Here is a 20,492-nt window from a genome sequence, read left to right as displayed (position 1 = left end):
ACAACCGACTTGCCCCTTCCATTTACCCAGTTGATTGCAATTAACTCACCTGTTTAATGACATGGCCTGGGATGGTGGCTTCACTCACAACCGACTTGCCCCTTCCATTTACCCAGTTGATTGCAATTAACTCACCTGCTTAATGACATGGCCTGGGATGGTGGCTTCACTCACAACAGACTTGCCCCTTCCATTTACCCAATTGATTGCAACTATCTCACCTGTTTAATGACATGGCCTGGGATGGTGGCTTCACTCACAACCGACTTGCCCCTTCCATTTACCCAATTGATTGCAACTATCTCACCTGTTTAATGACATGGCCTGGGATGGTGGCTTCACTCACAACCGACTTGCCCCTTCCATTTACCCAGTTGATTGCAATTAACTCACCTGTTTAATGACATGGCCTGGGATGGTGGCTTCACTCACAACCGACTTGCCCCTTCCATTTACCCAGTTGATTGCAATTAACTCACCTGTTTAATGACATGGCCTGGGATGGTGGCTTCACTCACAACTGATTTGCCCCTTCCATTTACCCAGTTGATTGCAATTAACTCACCTGTTTAATGACATGGCCTGGGATGGTGGCTTCACTCACAACTGATTTGCCCCTTCCATTTACCCAATTGATTGCTGCTGGTTTTTTGTCTGTGCAGTAGTTACCACTTAAACTAAGTATCTCTAGTGTTGGGAAGTACTCTTGTAGTTTGTTCAAAGCTTTTTCTGTGCCCTGTAAATACATATACATGAAAACTATCGTCATTGAACATCATCATAATGTGAGACAGTGAAGGGTGATTCTGCCATCACTCATTCTTCTCAACAGGATCACACCCAATTTGTTTTTTTGAAATATTTTATTTTCTCTTGATTTAGTTGTTTTTAATTTTACAGAAAAGTCAATGATTTCATGAAGCAGAACAGCCTGAAATTCAATATTTTTGCAGTTATATTATGTTAGAATATGAGCAATTACCACATGCGGCACCTATTTAGAAAAGATAAAATATGACATGTAACATGAAAGTGTGTTATTAATATTGCACACATTCAAGGCTGCTGAATTTGGCAACCATGATTAACATACAACTGAACACACTTGATGATTTATGTTTCCCTGCTACTGCCTTTCCCCACAAAGGTGTGCAAATGGGTACCAACTTTATTCAATGCACAAGAGGTAACAGACTCACTGTGTAGATGTAGTGACCCTCCCCCACCCCCAGCATCATTACAAGGAAGAGTCTGGCCCAATCACTTTGAAAAAGAGATGGACACTCCGATCTGTGAACACAGTTTCGTCCCCCTCTGACAGTCACTTGAAGAAAAGGATTTGATTTGAAATTAAATTGCCATCTTATAATGGTGCTTACCTTAGATAACATATTCATTCCCATAGCATCCCCAGTAATGGCCTGGAACCTTAGGAACATGTGCCTGCCAGCTACACTAATATGGATATTCTTGAGACGGGCAAATCGACTTGTTGAGTCAAATAAATCTTTGATTTTGGCAAAGTTTTCTGAGATATCTAACCACGACTTGACTCGGCTGTAAGGCAAAACAGGAAAAATAAAAAGTAATTGTTACTAAATGTGCTTACAATAATTGAAGAGTAGTTTTCTAAACTCACTCAGTCCACTTTTGGTCAAAATCAAATCAAGTATACAGCATTCAAGATTAAAGTGAATGTTTACACATAAACTATCCCACAGTTCCCAAACCCACTCAGTCCCCTATTCGGCTTTACTTTTCTAAATCTCGCTCAGTCCTTCACGCCGTTAGATTGGACCTGTCAAGAGTGAACACATACTATTTTTGTCCCCAACTGTGACTGTGAGCCACATGTACTGTCAGTAAGGTTCACTGCACACAGGATAGGACCAATGACATAGTATTAGTATTGAGGTCAGTTTTCCGTATGCAGCAAGTGATTCTTGAAATAGAGTTTGTCCTTTGTTAATACATAGGCACTAACTTGTGGTAAGTATATATTATGCCAGGCAGAAAATGGAAACTTTATCATGTGCTGCCTGCATGCACATTGGCCTAGAAATCTGCATTGGAAACCAAGGAGATACTTAATACTGCAACCACTTCCACTGCACACAGAAAACCTAACCGTGCTTATCATGCTTGTTATTTACCTGGCATCCTGTGCACTTGGTAATCTCACAACAGGTCCACGTGTCATACCATCACCAACTACAATACTCTGTACACCACCGGATAACTGTAAACAATGAATAATAGAATAATGCATAGAAAGCATGGCAAATGTTGGAATTCAATACATCTACACAACTGTGTACTGCACAAATGAAAACTTTCTAAAGGACTTTTTTTAAATATTTTATTTTACATCAATGTTCATCTTTTAAAGACTGATATTATGAACAATACTGTGCTTGTTTGTACTCATTTGAATGTAGACTTCTCCATAGTCCACTTGCCCATTGTACTTACTTTGGCTATTACATTTATGTATATTACTACGATTTGTATTAATCTGTGTACATTTGATACTTTTTCACATCTGATTTTTTAAATCACCATACTCCCTCAGTTTGCTAGTTTCCCAAGTGGACTACTGCCTTTGGACTGCGGTTAAAATGCTTAACATGTGACTAATAACATATTTTATATTTATCAAATATCGACTATGGCATAGTTTAATTTGAATGCATTACTGATCTATTCTTCCTTATGCAGTCATGAAATGGTAAAAACATGACTGCGCTATTTAGAGAATAAAGGTATTGTTTTTAACCGCTGGAGTGCATCTATCGTCTCATATAACACGGGGAACATCATTATTTTAAGTAAAACAAGGAGGCGAAACCAAGTTGTTTTACGCCAAAAATAATGATGTCGCCTGTGTTATATGAGACGATAGATGCACGACAGCTAAAAACAATACCTTTATTCTCATTCTAAATACTTCAATTCAAATAAAAATATCATAAGTATTACAAATTTTAATCAAATTAAATCCTACATTTTGCAAGGAATTATACCTAGGGCTTAAAATCGATCAGTCCCGTTGTTGCTATGCGCCTCCGATTGGTACAAATAGCGAGTACGCGTATCTCGTCGATGCACACGCGCTGACCCGTGTGATATCGTGTCATATCACACGGGTAAGAACCAATAAGATTGCAGGAACATTCACAATTGTTTAAGAATACTAAATACTTTAATTGCATGAGAACTCACATGAAGAGCCTTGCATCCTCTGTGTGTGCTTGCTACCAGGCATCCTTCTGTAGTTGCCATGGGAACCTGGTATTCATCACCATCAAGAAGCAATGGACCGGCAACACCCACTGGTAGAGGCATGTACCCGATGACGTTCTCACAACAAGCACCGCTCACCTACATGAAATGAAAAACAATAAGATGAAATGACTTATTTGGATAAAAATTTGTACATTCATCTAAATTATGTTGAAGTCATATCAACATGTGGCGCTACTGATTATTCTATAGTTTTGACTAAATGTTATTTACACCTACACTCTAGGATATACCATTGATTAGAATTTCTTCAGATGTGTCACAGGACCATGGATAACACTTAAATACAGTGGTACATGTAGCTCTTGGTCACACAACTTACCAGTGAGTATTCATAATCTTGATATGGCAAGCTTTGCAGACAGCCTGTGGTATGAAGCTGGTTAGCCAGCATTTGTCTTCTTATGGCTACACCATGCTCTGGTGTAGGGAGTAGACTTTCCAGCTTGTAAGCTGGGATATGACGACTTTTTACTAAGTTGATAACTTCTTCATCTGTCAAGCCAGAAATATCCTAAAAAGAAACAGAAAGGGGAAATGGAATTAGAGTAACATCATGTGTAGTTTTTAAAGAATAAGCACATAGGCAATATCTATTGGAGACTTTATCATACTATGATCAGCTCGAAATAGGCGAGAATTATTCAGTTTTTGTTACTGCGCGCGTTTATTAAGTTCCTACTTACACCTACGTAAATTCACAAAAGCGTCAGTCAAACAATAAGCAAAGCACAATTCGCGTAGGTGCTGCGCCAGGGTCTTTGTATGCTATTCTATATCAATCCATGATGTTATGAGTCCCGCTTATTACGAGCTGATCAGAGTATAAGTTTGGAGGAACAGGTGTATTTTCACTGTAATACTATTCAGACAAATATGGTAAGTAAATGTTATGTCAAACTGACAGCTCTTTCTATAAATAAGATGATTGTCAGAAGCCCTGATGAGTGTACTCGTTCCAATCTATAGTACAGGGATGAAAACAAGCACTGACATAATTTCCTGAAACTGCTTTAACATTTCCTGAAAATGTAATGTGTATTTCCCTATATTTTGTACAGGGAAGATCCAAGCAAAATTTCCTGAAATCAGGAAATTTCCTTAAGATTTACATCCCTGATAGTACTGGGAAACATATGCTCCCCATAATTGTTCAGAGAAAACTCTGCAGCTTAGTTTAGATCTAGACAAGTCTGCTCTTAACAGAACCTTTATAGATGTACATTCTCACATACACTGAGGTAGATCTATTTGAACTATAAAGATAACTATATTAAACCACTATTACTACTTACCCCAGTGTTGAGAATTGTCGCACATTCGGAGACGGGTCTTGCTGGTCTGGTCACATCCTCATAAGGACCTCGAGGTTCTTCCTCCAGCGCATCCTTAGATGATTCCCCATCACTTTCTGTAGAGCTATCTTGATTGCCAATAGTGAAGTGGATTGGAATTCTATCTGGTGTGGAAGGTCTTGACATAGGGTCAGTCTGTGTTGACCTGGAGACCTCTGTTGCTATGTCAAAGACCTTGATGTCGCTAGTGTCTATTTCTTCGATTGGACGGAATCGATTGTCTCCTGTTTGTGGAGAGATGGTAGCATAAATGATCAGTGTATGTCTGTGAGTAAGCATACACTTGGGATTCCTATCAATAGCTTAGTTTTTGTTGCTATTGTGTTTGTTGCTGATGAACTGTCATTTTCAAAAACTTTTGGGAGCAACTAAAGAATTCTAGTCACCATTGCAGCCATAATGCTAGTGCAATCCTAAATCTCTTGATCCTAACTCTACCCCAAACCTAACCCCAAACTCTTATCCTAATCTCTTGGGATAGTTACTAGGATATTCCAGTTAAAATCCATACACCCCATATGGAAGACATCAACTTAATCTCAAATGCAGGGAGTGTAAATCTCATATGGGGTTCCCTGAATGGGTGACTCCATTTGAAATCTACACCTCCTGTGTGGGAGATTAATGTCTTCCATGGGGGGGGGGTATGGATTTCAACTGAAATAGCCCATACTGATGTCTTGCAAACTGTTTCTATTTTACTCACAATTATATACTTGTAAGGACTGTTGAACCTTTAAGTTCTATGCAACTTCACAGTCCTTACCAACATAATTGATACAATTACCGATTGTGCAACTTGCTAAACTTGAGCCCAGTCCGGAGTGGAGGGTTAGGGTTTAGGGTTGGGGTAGGGCAGTCTTGTAATAAGACTAGTAGAGTTGCATCCTATTCGGTAATCAAACATATCAATCCACATAATCAAAGAGAAAGTGCTCCCTACCTTGTGCCAGTCTTTTGGCATCATTGTCATCCTGTATTGTGACTCGTCTCTTCTTTACTATATCATCATTGTCTATATTATCAAAGAAGATGTATTTGGTTGCTAGGACTGTTGCTAAGGTGAGGGTAATGATCTGCTCTACTCCAAGGGAAGTTAACCTGCAACAAAATAAAGCAGGTCAATTGAAAACAACGAAACTTTGATACATGTTATGTAATGCAATCTCACTATTGATTCTTGTATAACAGGCCCAAATGCCCATCTCTTTCTTTGGCTATTGGGGCAGACTCCCCTAAATATCCCTTTCCATATCCCTATCCCTGTCCCGTCATATCCGGATGGCATCCCTTGAATTTAGTAGCCTCTGAGCACTATTGGGATTAGCCTGGCTTTGGCCGAATGTTATAAATAAAATAAATAAATAAATAAACTTGTGAGGGATTCACAACTCCTTCTATACAACAATTCTCTTTTACCCAGCACTCTATGCTGGTACCCATTTTTACACCTTTGGTTTGAGTCTGGTGCAGCTTGGTACTTATGCAACTGCAATACATACGATAACTGCACCACCCTAATAAACATGATAAATGTTGATTGGTCTTGAACAGGAGAGACACTACATTATTCCCTTTTTCTCATATAGAGTACCAAAAAGTGTCATAAATTACGGTTGTGTGTGAATAGACCGGATAAGAGTTGAGATGAACCCCATCTGCAAAAGCCACCCACAAAAGCTTGTCAACCTTGCTTGTAGCAGCCATCTTACCTTGATACATAGAAGACCCATAGAGGTATATCTGGTTCTAATTTGCTACTGTTAAGCTCTGGTAGACCTAGATTATTGTCGTGTGGTATATCTTTGTTCTCTCCCCAGTGACTATGAGCGTGTACTAGAACTAGACCTAGAGACTGTAAACAACAGAATGAAAAATTTAGTAAGATGAATTATAGTCATTGAGCAGAAGCGTTTTTCTGCACAAAAGGAGAACACAATGCATTAAGATGGTATATACAATAAAATCCATGCACACATTATAATATGGCCATTGCTTATTTGTAAGATGCTGATTTACAGCAAACTTGAATTTCAAGAGTGTGTTCTCGTTAACCTAAGACTTGGGACGGAATGAGTGAGTATGAGCGACAACATGTATGATCTTGAAACTGATTGATTGCACATGATCTTGAAACATGCTCTATTACCAATGGGTCAACTGTGTTGTCAGTGACTTTTAATCAGCCAATCAGTGTAATTGTTTCCCACGTCTGTTCGACGCATGTCTTATAACGGTGAAAAATTAGGAAATTTAGTATTAGTGAATTGCCTCTTACCATGATAACTTTAACCCTTTGTATAACAGGGTTGGGTTTTTTGTCTTCTTCTTCTTCCAGTACAGTAGCAAGCTGTCCTAATTGCCATACTGGTCTACCACGCTTGTTGTCATTGGATAACTAGACCAAAGAAAAAATAAACATGTTATCTAAGAAAGTCTTGCATTTGTTGCATTATAAATTTAAATATATTAATTAAGGAACAAATCAAATTTTGACTTCAGTGGAATTTAAAAACAAGCCCGAGTGGGAAATGCAGTTGATATGGGCTATTCAATTTGAGTTCCACACTTGCTGTTGGAGATGACACAGCCATGGATTTATTTGCACATTTTGTCACAATTCCACTGAAATATATAGGGAAATGTAGAAATAGTGATACAGTTGGATTTTACACAATTTGGCATCTATTTGGACATTTTGTTTTATATTTCAACATCTTTACTTCTGCTATGGGAAATGAAAATTCTCATGTTTATGCCAATGGTACATGTACAGACAAGGGAAATGTTGATGATGATGATATTACTAGTGTCACAGCATGTGACAACAATGAGTGTGCAAACAAGTGTTGTAAGGTAAAAGATAAAAACAGTGCCGGTAAAAAAAGAACTGAAACTTTAAAAACTGTAAAGAATGTCAAAATTTGTAAGAAAACTGAAAATGATTTTTTTTTTGAGTGTGTAAGAAAAATCTTAAAAAATGATCTTTATGTAACTTGTAATAATTGTACACTTGATTTTCACTTTAGATGTGTTGATGATAATGATGTTAAGCTAAATAATTATTGGTATTGTAAGAATTGTTTTCACAAATTTGCTAATGATGAACTTCCTCTTAATGAGGGCTTTATTGATTTAAAGTGTAAGATTAGGAAGGGCCTTAAAATAGCTCATTTAAATATCCAGGGTTTAATCCACAAAGTTGATGAGGTTAATTTCCTTTTGAATGACAATGCTATTGATGTGTTATGTATTAATGAGACTTGGTTAGATAAGGATGTTGACGACTCAGAAGTAGAAATAGATGGTTATAATACTTATAGACTTGATAGACAAAATGGTAAAATACGGGTGGAGTTTTATGTTATGTTAAAAATAGTATTTTGTCAAAACAAAATGAGGATTTATATGATAATGATATTGAAGGTATTTTTATTGAACTTAATTTAACCAACACAAAGCCTATTTTAGTTGGCAGTATTTATCGCCCACCAGACTGTGCTGTTGATTTTCTCGATAATCTTGATGATATATTTAAAAAATGTAACAATTTATATGATGATGTATATATTTTAGGAGACTTTAATTTAGATCAGGTTAAAATTGGTAATTTAAGAAAAGTGACAAGGTTGGCAAACAATTCTAATATGAAACAAATTATAACAGATTATACAAGAATAACTGAAACTAGTAAAACAAAAATTGACTTAATATTTGTATCAAAACCAGAACTTGTTATCTCATCTGGTGTTCATAGTTTAGGTCTTAGTGATCATTCATTAATATATGCTGTAAGAAAATGTAATAAGTTGAAACTTCCACCAAAAATTGTAAGATCCAGATGTTTCAAAAACTTTAATGAAGTAGATTATATTGATACAATCAAAAATATTGATTGGGGTAGAATATGTAATATAAATGATGTCAATGAAGCACTTAATGAATGGCAGTCTTCATTCAATGCTGCCTGTGGCAAGCATGCACCATTTAAGGAAAAGAAAGTTAAAGGTTGTTTACCTGAATGGGTAAATAGTGAATTTTTGAGACTAAGTAAAGATAGGGACTACTATTTTTCAAAAGCACATAAGACAAATAATGCTGAAGATTGGAGTAAAGCAAAATCTCTTAGAAATAAAGTAAACAATATGAAATATTCACTGAAAAAGAGTTATTGTAACGAGGCTATAAGTAACAACATAAATAATAGTAAAAATCTTTGGAAAACAATTAAGAAAATTATACCAAACAAAACATCAAGTATACCTTCAGCAGTTGTTAAAAAGAATGGTAATTACTCAGGTAACAAAAAGGATATGGCAAATGAGTTCAATGAGTTTTTCACTTCAATAGGTAATGAACTTGGGAGTAAATTTAATAATAACAATGATAATTATGTATGCACTTGTAATACTGTATGTTCTCATCAAAATCATAGTGTAAACAAATTTAGTTTTAGAGCGATATCTAATGAATTTGTTCTTAAACAAATAAGTAAAATGCAAAATTGTAAATCATCAGGATTAGATCCATTCAATGTAAGGTTATTAAAGTTGGCTGCGCCTTTCATCTCAAAATGCCTTGTTCATATTTGCAACCGGTCTTTGAATGGGTCTACTTTTCCTGATGCATGGAAGAAGGCTAAAGTAACTCCAATATTTAAATCAGGTGATAAAACTAATGTTAGTAACTATAGACCTATCTCTGTATTACCAATTGTATCAAAGATCATTGAAAGAGCTGTTCATGATCAATTATATGAATATATGAGTAATGTAGGACTGTTATCAAATGCTCAATCAGGATTTCGTCCGAATCATTCCACAACAACAACCCTTCTAGATGTTCAAGATTACATTTTAAAGAATATGGATACAGGTTATGCTACAGGCGTTTTATTTATAGACTTAAAGAAAGCATTTGATACTGTAAATCATGATATTCTGATTAGTAAACTTAAACAATATGGGGTATATGGGGATGAATTATTATGGTTTAAATCATACTTAAACAACAGAGAACAAACTGTTAATGTTAACTCAACTTTTTCTGACTTTAGGCCAATTGATATTGGTATTCCTCAGGGCTCAATTTTAGGTCCTTTACTGTTTATCATTTTTGTTAATTGTTTACCTAATGCTGTGTCTGAATGTAAAACTGTAATGTATGCAGATGATACCTCTTTAATGTGCAAAGCTAAAATGAATCTGATCTTAAAATTCAAATGGAGTCATGTCTAAGTAAGGTAGCTGAATGGTTCAAGTAAACAAACTCACTTTAAATGTTGAAAAGACTAAGTTTATGATCTTTGGTACAAACAAAATGCTTGAAAAGTTCAACAATATACATTTATTATATAACAACAATGACATTGAAAGAGTAGATGAGTTTAAATATCTAGGTGTAAAATTTGATAGCAAGCTGTCTTGGTCAGCTCATGTTGATAATGTTAGTAAAACAATTTCCAAAAGAACTGGAATAATAAAACGTATCAAGTATTTCCTTCCATACAAAACCACTGTAATGTTATCCAATGCTCTTGTTATTCCCCACTTTGATTATGGAAGCATGGTGTGGTCAAATTTTGGTGTAGAGTACCATAATAGGCTTCAGGTACTTCATAATAACTTAGCTAGAATAATTCTCTCAGCAGATATAAGGACACCAACTAATGATTTAATGAATACATTGCAGTGGGTTAAACTTGATCAAAGATGGCATAATACTCTATTAATGACTGTTTTCAAATGTTTAAAGAATGAATATCCATCATACTTATCTTCTCAATTTGATTTTGTTCATGATAACCATAATCATATAACTAGAAATCATACTTGTAATACATTGATTGTACCAAAATTTAAATCAAATTCTGGTCAACGTACTTTTCACGTCAGGGCAGCCTATGCATGGAATTCTTTGCCACCGACAGTAAGAGCTCAGATGGAAAATATGACTTTAGGCCAATTTCAGTCAAAAATTAAAGAAATTTAGGCCTGTCTTTATCTACATTTTGTTCATTTGCTTGCTTGATTTTTGTATAAATATAATTATTGTATTTCTGTATTTTGAATCATGGTTTTATAATTAACTTTTAGTTGATGATACCATTATATACTTATTTGTAATACTAGTATATTGTAAATACATTGTTAATACTGTATGCCATTTTTGTAAATATTGTGTATCGTAATATATTTTGTTGCTATAACATGTGTACAATGAGGGCCTGCTTGAAAAGCAGTGTTTGTCACTGAAGCAGTATTACCCTCAATAAAGAAAGAATAAATAAATAAATAAATAAATTTCACATTGTTTTTCCACTGCTTTGGAATGAAAATTATGAGGATCTTGTGAATGGCTAAAACTGTTGAATTTGGTTGTAATTTCAAAATCTTTGACAAAGGGAGTGGTTTCAAATGAAATGGCCCAATGCAATTTTGTTGCTCTACCATCAGAGCCTACCATCAATCAGCCTTATGATGGTAGTCAACCCATGGGAAAATAACCACATGTCTATACAACCATGAAGCAACAATTAGGAGGGAACTTTTTATAATTTGGTGCATTTTATATCTTTCAAGAACCTAAGAACCTTGATGTATGCAAAGTAAAAGAATGGGTTTGAATCCCTTCTTTTAAAACACATAAACACCCACACATGACACAACTTGATCACCTTATCTATGTACACCAGGTTGGTTGACAGGATAGAAATAGTTTCTTACAAAACGTCAAATGAAAAGTTGAAATCATACATTTATCTTTCAAGGAACAGATAAGAGTGTCAAAAATAGAACGAGAGGGTAAAAATAAAATCACAAATCCTTTGAGTAAACCTTGATGCAACGCAACTAAATCTTAATTTTGTAAGTCAACCAAAAGTAATAAGACCTTGGGTACAGCATGTATCGTTCATTTGATACAGACCAGATTTGTCCAGATTTGTAAAGTTCAAAGCCATATCAAATTATCAATACTGGTAATATTAAATATTCAAGAGTACATATTTTGCCATTCAGGCATGGGAAAATGTGTATTTTTCAGGAAGACAAACCAACTTTCCCATAAACTATAAAAATTTCCCGTAACATATCCAAATTAAAAATTCTAATAGTAGATAAATAACAATTCTACATTTATATTATTTATTTCCTTATTTGTGATCCTCAAATGTACTATTGTGATTGGCATTTTCTTACACTTGCCAGGGCGATGCATATAGGCAATCTCACTCCTAATAAATTCAAAATATCATAACTTCCCACAATTTCTTATGCATTTCTCTAAATCTAAACATGCAAATTTTTCTTCCAAATATCAAATTTCCTGAGAAGGAACTCTTTCATTTCATTATTTTCTAAAGCCCGTTGATAGTGACAAAACGTCATTCTGAAGACTGCATCAGGAATCTGTATCCAAGATAACATGATTACCACATCACTTCAATATTTACCAAGGAGCTATTTTAACACTTGGTAGTCTTATTTTAGGACTCTCTGCTGCCTTGTAATCGTTCGATGATAAAGTTGTGTACTCAACTATTTTAATCATGGCCTTACAATGGTGCTATCACAAAACCAATAATTGTTATCTCAAGATCAACAAGACAATAAGAGAGTCAAGTGTTTACACTGCCAAAATTGGGACACATTTTGTAGGATATCTCTATTTTACAGACAACTTATAAGTGTGTATTTTTTATAATATTGACACTCCTTGTTTGCTTTGTCTATTCTTGAACTTGTAGGAACAAAGTTATCTCACTAAAGCAACAGCATTATATCTCTAAAAATAAATTTGTTTTATGAATAGATGAGTGTTTGTTCATAATGGCAAAAATACTTCTTATCAATACTATGCAAACATATTTAGCTCCTTACTTCAGATATATATCCTTCTTATTTAATAGATAATTAGCATAAATAGAGTGACACTTTTCAACATATCACGAAACAAAAACATGATCATGGACAGTTACATAACAATATCATGATACACATGGGGACTTCAAATTAAATGTCAGATTTTCATAGGAAGGGTGATCTTGTTTCAATGAAACATAAGTATAAGCTGTATCATATAATCAGTACGTCCATCAATTTTCTTTGATCAATAATGGATGAGTCTGACACATCAAAATTCAGCATAAGATCCATACAATTTGTAGATTAATTGAATAACAAGTCATAAACTATATATTCTGAACATTTATCTATTCGGACAATGTTGCATTTGGAAGAGGTAGGCTCTGCAATAACAAAGTGAAGGGTACCAATCATTTTGATACAACCTGTACTGCATCCATAGAGATTGGGAACCTGGTTAGCTTATAGAATTATCAATCAAAAATTTAGGATGCTACATAGTGAAATGTGGTAGAGAATTGATACTCCATAGTCAAAACTACCTCCTTGCATTGAAATTACATGGACATAACAACTTTCTTTGCCATTTATTTTGAAATGCACTCAATCAACTAGCATCCTCAATTGCTACTATGCCCCCTTCTGACAAAGGACTCTGACAAGAACTATGATGCCCATTCATATGGCTAATGGAAGAAAGCTTGTAGTAGCTAGCTCACACAATAATGCTGTGAAAGTTGCAATCTGGCCATGTCAGTATGAATGCCTATTCCAGTTGAAATCCATACACCCCCTATGGAAGACATGACCTTAATCTTCCACACAGGGAGTGTGAATTTCAAATGGGGTTACCTGAATGGGTGACTCTTACCTCTAATACTAAAGACAGACATGCTGGGAAGAAGGTCATGAAAACAAAATAATTGGCTATCACCGATAAGCACCCAAAGCAGCATAGCACCTCAAGTTTTCTTATGCCTGCAAACAAAAAGAGACAACCATTAGTCTACACTTAAAAATGATGAGGAAACATTAAACTACTGCTTTAATACATTTTAATAAAGACCCATTCAGTGATTCCAGCACAAGTGTAAAAAACAAAATTGAAATTGAAAGATTAAAATTCATCCTATTAACCCAGAGAACTAAGTATAATAATTTTCATACTTATGTGACTTTGTGTATTTGTTATAAATATGCAGTTCTGATGCCTTCCTCTAGGTATGCGACGAACATCATTCAAACCTAATACCTATAGATTTATATCTTCCGCTCTTCTCCAACGTGCCTCTTTAGCTCAGTTGGTTAGAGCGTTGTGCTAGTAATACGAAGGTCGCCGGTTCGAATCCGGCCGGATGCACTGGGGTTTTTTTTTAAACGTTTATGTGGACTGGCCTACTTTGGGGAAAGATTGAAATTTGTTCATCCTATTAAGGTGGTACGAAAGGCAAAATCAAGTTGCTCTGATTGAGATTAAAATAGACTTGTTGCAGAGAGATATGCAAAATAATCTTAATTCCAAAATTTGAGCCAAATCGGACAAACGGTTTTTGAGATATTGCTGTTGAAAGATTCTTTGTATTCTATTGTTTTTGCCAATATATTGATGAAGTTAATGAGGAAAATTGGCAAAATGTGCTCATTAATATTAATTTTTGCCAATATTTTCCCAATATTTTATGAATAAACCTTCATACTACTTTTACCTTTCAGAATTGTGACCTGAAACTTTGCCAATGTGTCTCTATGACCTAAACCTTTAAGATGTGATTTTCCCGCCCATCTAATTTGCATATTTGCATAATTAATTAGCTTTAAGTATAATGCTAATTAATTATGCAAATTAGATGGGCGGGAAAATCACATGTTAATGTTTTAGGCCATAGAAACACATTGGCAAAGTTTCATGTCAAAATCATATAAAATAAAAGTAGTATGAAGGTTTATTCATAAGATATTGGTATAATATTGGCAAACATGAATATTCATGAGCACATTATGCCAATTTTCCTCATTAACTTCATCAATATATTGGCAAAACAATAGAATACAAAGAAACTAAAAACATGTATATCTTGACAACCGTATGTCCGATTTCCTTCAAACAAAAACTATTTTGCTCAGTGTATTTAGCTTAACTTATTCAATCTATTCAAATGGTTCTAAATTCAGTTTCTGTTTTCCAGAAACATCGTTTCGAACCCCCTTAACCCAGAGAAGTAAGTATAATAATTTTCACAAAAAATAAAATTGTTTATAAATTGCTTAAAAGTGAAGGAAGTCATTCAAATTGTCATTTAGGGTTTTTTTAATGAAATTTTTTGCAAAAAACGAAGAAAACAGCAGTATTGACTAGCTGTTGATATTTTAAAGTGTCAAAGTCTTATGGTTAAACTAGAATTATGGGGTTTGTAATTAAGGTGGCCCCAAAGCAAAGGTTTGTAAATAAGATTTGTAAATATGAAGAATATACAAATAAGGTCAATAATATTCATAAATATGCAAATAACCTGACACAAAACTATACAGCAAAGGGCCCAAAATCCAAGAAGTACATGTAGACAACACTGATTACTGACCTGACAAGGTTCCCACACCAATGACCAATGTAGTAACTAGTGTGTCCAGTGTGATGTTGGGACCTAGTAAGGCCATGCCTCGTGCTATATTATCAGATACATCATTCTGGAATTCAATAAAAATAAAAAAAGACAAAAATGTTAATGAAACATCAATAATAATTGTATTATTCAAAAATAGTGTTTACTGCTTAATAATAACTTTCCATGCACAATATTCATTATAAATAGCCTTACAAGTATAAGCAATAAAGAGGATATTATGAAACTTAGTTTGAAAAAGATATGAAGAAAAAAAAAAAAACTTTCTTAGGCAGCCATATAGCCTTTTCTGAAAAGAAGAGATATAACTTCACATTTCTGACAAAATACTTGATTATTTTTCATTAAATAATATTTCTATAGATGTGCAACTGTAATGTGGATCAATTCAAGTTGAATAAAATGAATTCAAAAAGTTTTAGAATATAAAGCTGATAAGAGGTTTCAAAAATATCTGATGACACACTGTATACAATATAACCTGACCATGAGGTGATCAGCTCGGTCATACAAATGATATCCAGCACCTGATTGGATGAGAGCTTTATCAACATTGGCCTCTGATTGGTCAGATTTCTTATCAATACTAACTAACAATGTTTAATAGTCATGCAAACATCATGAAAATAGAATAAGTTACACAACGAATAGCTGATAAGAAAGACCGGCCGACTTTCTCTTGAACTCAAGTGGCTGCAGTGGTAAATCATGATTATCTTATTTGTGGTTATATCAATGACCTACATTTAAAGACCCTCTCAAGAAGATATACACCAGAAACTACCAAAATGTGCAATCTGACCCAATTTTCAAGACTTCAAAAGCACGCAAAATGGGCTTCAATGATAGCCCTAAGTTTAAAAGTTAGTAGGGTCCAATTTGCTGGCCACTTCTCAAGAAGTGAAAAGTTGGTATCCAATCTACATCCCTTTACTCCAAGACATGGAAAAACAAAGCCTTGGAGACCTGTCTTGACAGGCTGACATATGCCCATGTTCTCAAAGCAAGATTCTCACCTAGAAGTTATAGAACTTAGGACAGCAATGCAGGACTGAAAGCTGTGGAAATCCATCATAGTTTGAGGACACCAATCGCTTTAACATAAGGTTATGCGTTGTTTTGTATTCACTCAATTCTTCTTACCTGACTTTTACTGCTAAGAGCAAATTTGGCCAAGGCACTAGCTTTGGATAAATCAATAAGAAGAAGGAAGAACGGCAATGCCTCACTGAAAAAGAACAGTAAAATTATGACAAAATTAACATTTTTAAATATACTGGTCATTCAATACAGCAAGGGTTATTGCATAGTACAAAGGATCATTGCTGTTACTTTTGCAAACCCAACAGATTTCAGTAACACTTCATTCTTTACACCTGTGACCTTGGGATGTGAGTTTAATTTCTGTAATAAGACTAAAACCTGCTTATTAAATGCACTTAAAATGTTACATCATGAGTACATACTGAAACACATAGATTGGAATGTTCCATGCCTGTGCCCTCTAAGCATACTTGAATTCAACTGATGCCAGTACAGTGTTCGGACCTGGAGACATTGCTCATCTGAGCGTAAACAGATCGCTCAATTTTTCGCTGACCCCATAGACACCATGCCTACTTTACACGGTATGCTGAAACACTACAGGACACTGCACGGGAAGCAACTGGATGGGAGTTTAAGACTACAATGAAGGAATGAAACTATTTGGGCCACCACCCACATTAAGCAAGTAAGTACAATACTCTTTTAAAGAAATAGAAACATGTTTCTCAATCAATATTACACTGAACCTAGTCTTGTACTACTAGTCTTTGAACTGAATTGTTCTAGTGAATGAAAAATAAGAATGCAGATTTTTTTTGGTCCTTTTTCCTAAAAATCAATGAACACTTACTTTATTCCCAGTTATGTCAAACTACAGGATTAAACCAATTATTTAAAAAACTTTTACTGACATCAGGAATGTTTTGCTGTTAATTAACTGTACTTTTGGTTGTTAAGAATTCTATGGTAACATGACTTACTTGAGTCCTGTAGGTTCAATGCCAAACAGATGAATAACAGCACTACTGAATACAAAGCTAGAGAAGATTGTGAATAACCCAGCAATACCTGTAACAAGATAGGAATCATTAGAAATAAATTGATATTCTACAAATGTTGTCAAATTGATAGATATGCTCATGTTCTATTGTTAAGAAGGGATCATAGCAGGTAAACACCATGAATTGGCAGAGCTTGTTTTGAGATATGACCCATTATTGAACCTCTCAAAAAAAACCCAGAAAACAAAGGATTTCCAATCACTTTTACTGATTTTGACTAGTTTTCAGCAGAGAACTTCAGCGGTCTGCCAATTTGGCGCAGTTTATTGCGTATACGTAAGTGTGGTTCTGATTGGCTAATTGAATCACATCATCATCACATCGGCACCCCATTCCCTGGTCAAGCTGTGTAGTAACGTGTGACCTAGTTCATTTTATGCGACAATCAGGAAGAGCAGAAAAACACAGGTAAAGTAATTTGCTGAATGGTATACCTCACAAAATATGTAATATCATGGTATTGGTAAAGCATATTTTGAGAAGAATATGGAACTCAAATATTTCAAAAACTGAAAATGCCAACGTTACAGCCCACTTGTGATGGGCAGTCACATTTCGTACATGTAGTACTAACGTCTATGTCAGTGGCAGAAAAATGTTACAACTATACCCTCCTACTGGATGTTGTGATAACATTAAGAGGTAAAAACACATAATATTTGATTAAATGTTTTCATTACCAAAATGTGTGGCATAGGGTATTACACGCTATTACATCTATCTACTACAAGTTTCACAAACTCAACTCAACTTTCTTTGGACAAAGCAACAGGTTCCAAACTACTTTTTATAATTTGACACCACTTCTTGAAACTACAGTCAAACCACTAGCTAGTAACCTCATGTCAAAATTGAGTCACATGCATCACATTATTGCAAGGTGGTCTTATTATCCCCATTTTGGGCTTGCTACCCCAAATGGGGTCATGACCCCACTCATTGGGAAAGTATTAGTTGCATTATTGACAACTTGCTACTTTTTTTTCACTAGTAATTTTCCTTGTTTCAATACTTTTTCATTAAACCATTCACGATTTTGACTACATTGATACCTTTGCGACAATTATTATGAACCGTACATTGAATTAAAATATACCTTTTACACCTGTAATTAACAACTTACCAAGAATGTATTTGGAGCCTAACTTTCTTAGTTTTCTGAATTGTAGGTATATATAAATAACTGCCAATGCATGGGCCAGGCTTAGTACAATAATATCAGACGAAAGAACCTGTAAAAGAAGGAGAAAATAATGATTTCAGCAAAATTTAAAACATTAATCAATGACAAATACACTTCTTGAACAGAAAAGCTGGGTTCCATCATTTTGCATCATCAAAATAGAAATTAAATAGGAATTAACTTCAGTTCAGGACACAATTATGAAATTTTATTTTTAAAAAAAATCACTGACCAGATTTGATTTTTTTTCCTTTACAGTTCCCGTTTGGCAAAAAAAAAAGGTTTTCTCACTCTCTGGGCTGTCTCAGTTTAACATGTTGCCATGCAGATCACATGTTGTTTTTTAAATAGGAAACTCAACGAGAAGAAAATTCATGCATAAAAATGCATAGCACTTCATGTAAGGTCTCAAGGACCTAATCTTCTTTCTTTACCTAAAAACCAAATAAGAACAAGTTACCTCCACCAAACTTGGGATGTGCACATTGATCAGCGTGACATATTTAGGGATAAATTAGGCTTTTGGAATTTGCCAAAAAGGTGAATTTGACATCAAAGTTTACACAAAGAAATAGCAAATTTCACTCTTACCACACTTTCTTCGCATTTATAATTCCATCCACAGATATGTTGAGGTACCGTGGTGAAGTAATTCATGGACATCATACAAATAGTCAGTGTAAGTGTTCCTACAATCACCTCCCACGGATGCGAGGAGCAGAAGCATCCATGCGCACGAAATATATTGGAAATCATCTTGCTTTCAATTCTGTAAAGAAAAAAACCACAAAAATGACAAATTTAGAAGAAAGAAAAGCATAATGTACCCGCAATCTGCACACCGATAAAAAAAAATTGCATTTAAATCTAAAAGTACTAATCAACATTCTTTCAGGAAGTTTGCATTTTAGTGGAAGGGAGTTGAACAGATTTTGAAGTACCAAATCTATGTATCTGACAACATCTATCATCAGTGTGCAATATATTACACAAATGATGATGCTAATATCAGTCACAATGTCAACACCAACTGCATCGGGATGGGGGCAGGAAGGCCACTATAAACATAAATGCTGCAATCTTGAGTAAAGGCTCTTGGAATTTCAGCACTATGGAGTATTAAGGACATATGTACTGCCCCCCCCCACCGAGTCAGATTTAGGCTTGCACATAAGAAGATGATTATAACAACAACAACAATGATGATGACACAAACAAAATAAAATAAACAAAAGTTGTCACTCTAATAATTGATTGAACACCTATATCACTGCAACATTCACAACAATAAGTGAACAAAACCTTACTTAAAATTGGAACTGGAATTCCAATTACAAACTTTCAAAAGAAAAATATCGAATATATGAAATGAAAAATTCCATGCTGCAAGTATACCTGATAAATACCCAGTATTCTCATTCCATGTGGATACACAGACTCTGTCTTTTATTGGCAAATTTTATGACTGCTTGTCTGGTCTCTACTGTCAGAATAAACTAATTCCTTTACATCGATTCCTCTACAAGTAGACAACACTTTATTGACTTAAAGTTATCTATAGATGCAGGTCAACTCTGTAGTCAGCATTGGTTTGCAAGCTGGGCATGCAACGATTCACGCATCATCCACATGTTAACACTAATATATCTTTATCACATGGAACACCATGCTTACTATCAAGGTTGCCAAGTCACGTTGCCAGACATGTGGATTGGTAGCCCAATAGAACTAGAAGGGTAAGGCATGTTGTGTGTTTCTTCATGATGAAATTAGACATTTATCATCAATTTGGGTGGATCAGCAAACACCATCTATGTATCTTGGTTATTATTTTGTTTACAGAAATCTATTCATATCCAACAAGTGGTATTTTGGGGAAAGCAAATGTAGGAATTGTAAGATAACAGTTGGGATATCAAGCCAATTCATATTTACACTAAACTGAAATGTGATTGGATGGTCCAATTGGATGTTCTGTAACTAGCAGCAACCACTCAGATGATGTAAATTGGGCTATCCGGAAACACCATCAACGGCTGGAAGGGGCCAATTATAAG

The 20,492-nt window shown here is 34.9% G+C and overlaps 1 protein-coding gene across 1 annotated transcript in view; it reads right to left on the bottom strand.

Moving 5' to 3' along the window:
• Window positions 1-20,492, bottom strand: part of LOC140158572 (3-hydroxy-3-methylglutaryl-coenzyme A reductase-like) — a 34,618-nt gene that overhangs the window by 2,570 nt on the left and 11,556 nt on the right. The window contains exons 2-16 of the mRNA XM_072181709.1: window positions 19,027-19,204; window positions 18,376-18,484; window positions 17,172-17,259; window positions 16,288-16,372; window positions 15,103-15,208; window positions 13,395-13,501; window positions 6,937-7,056; window positions 6,371-6,513; window positions 5,602-5,759; window positions 4,599-4,882; window positions 3,626-3,817; window positions 3,223-3,381; window positions 2,154-2,239; window positions 1,380-1,557; window positions 566-736 (exon numbers count right to left, since the gene is read on the bottom strand). Of these exons, the coding sequence (XP_072037810.1) occupies window positions 566-736; window positions 1,380-1,557; window positions 2,154-2,239; window positions 3,223-3,381; window positions 3,626-3,817; window positions 4,599-4,882; window positions 5,602-5,759; window positions 6,371-6,513; window positions 6,937-7,056; window positions 13,395-13,501; window positions 15,103-15,208; window positions 16,288-16,372; window positions 17,172-17,259; window positions 18,376-18,484; window positions 19,027-19,191 (2,151 nt within the window). The 5' untranslated portion in view covers window positions 19,192-19,204. The remainder of the gene's footprint in view (window positions 1-565; window positions 737-1,379; window positions 1,558-2,153; window positions 2,240-3,222; window positions 3,382-3,625; window positions 3,818-4,598; window positions 4,883-5,601; window positions 5,760-6,370; window positions 6,514-6,936; window positions 7,057-13,394; window positions 13,502-15,102; window positions 15,209-16,287; window positions 16,373-17,171; window positions 17,260-18,375; window positions 18,485-19,026; window positions 19,205-20,492) is intronic.

Source organism: Amphiura filiformis, chromosome 8 (assembly GCF_039555335.1).
Source record: "Amphiura filiformis chromosome 8, Afil_fr2py, whole genome shotgun sequence".
NCBI lineage: Eukaryota > Metazoa > Echinodermata > Ophiuroidea > Amphilepidida > Amphiuridae > Amphiura > Amphiura filiformis.
The sequence above is the reverse complement of the archived record's forward strand: the minus strand, read 5'-3'. Positions and strand labels throughout refer to the sequence as shown.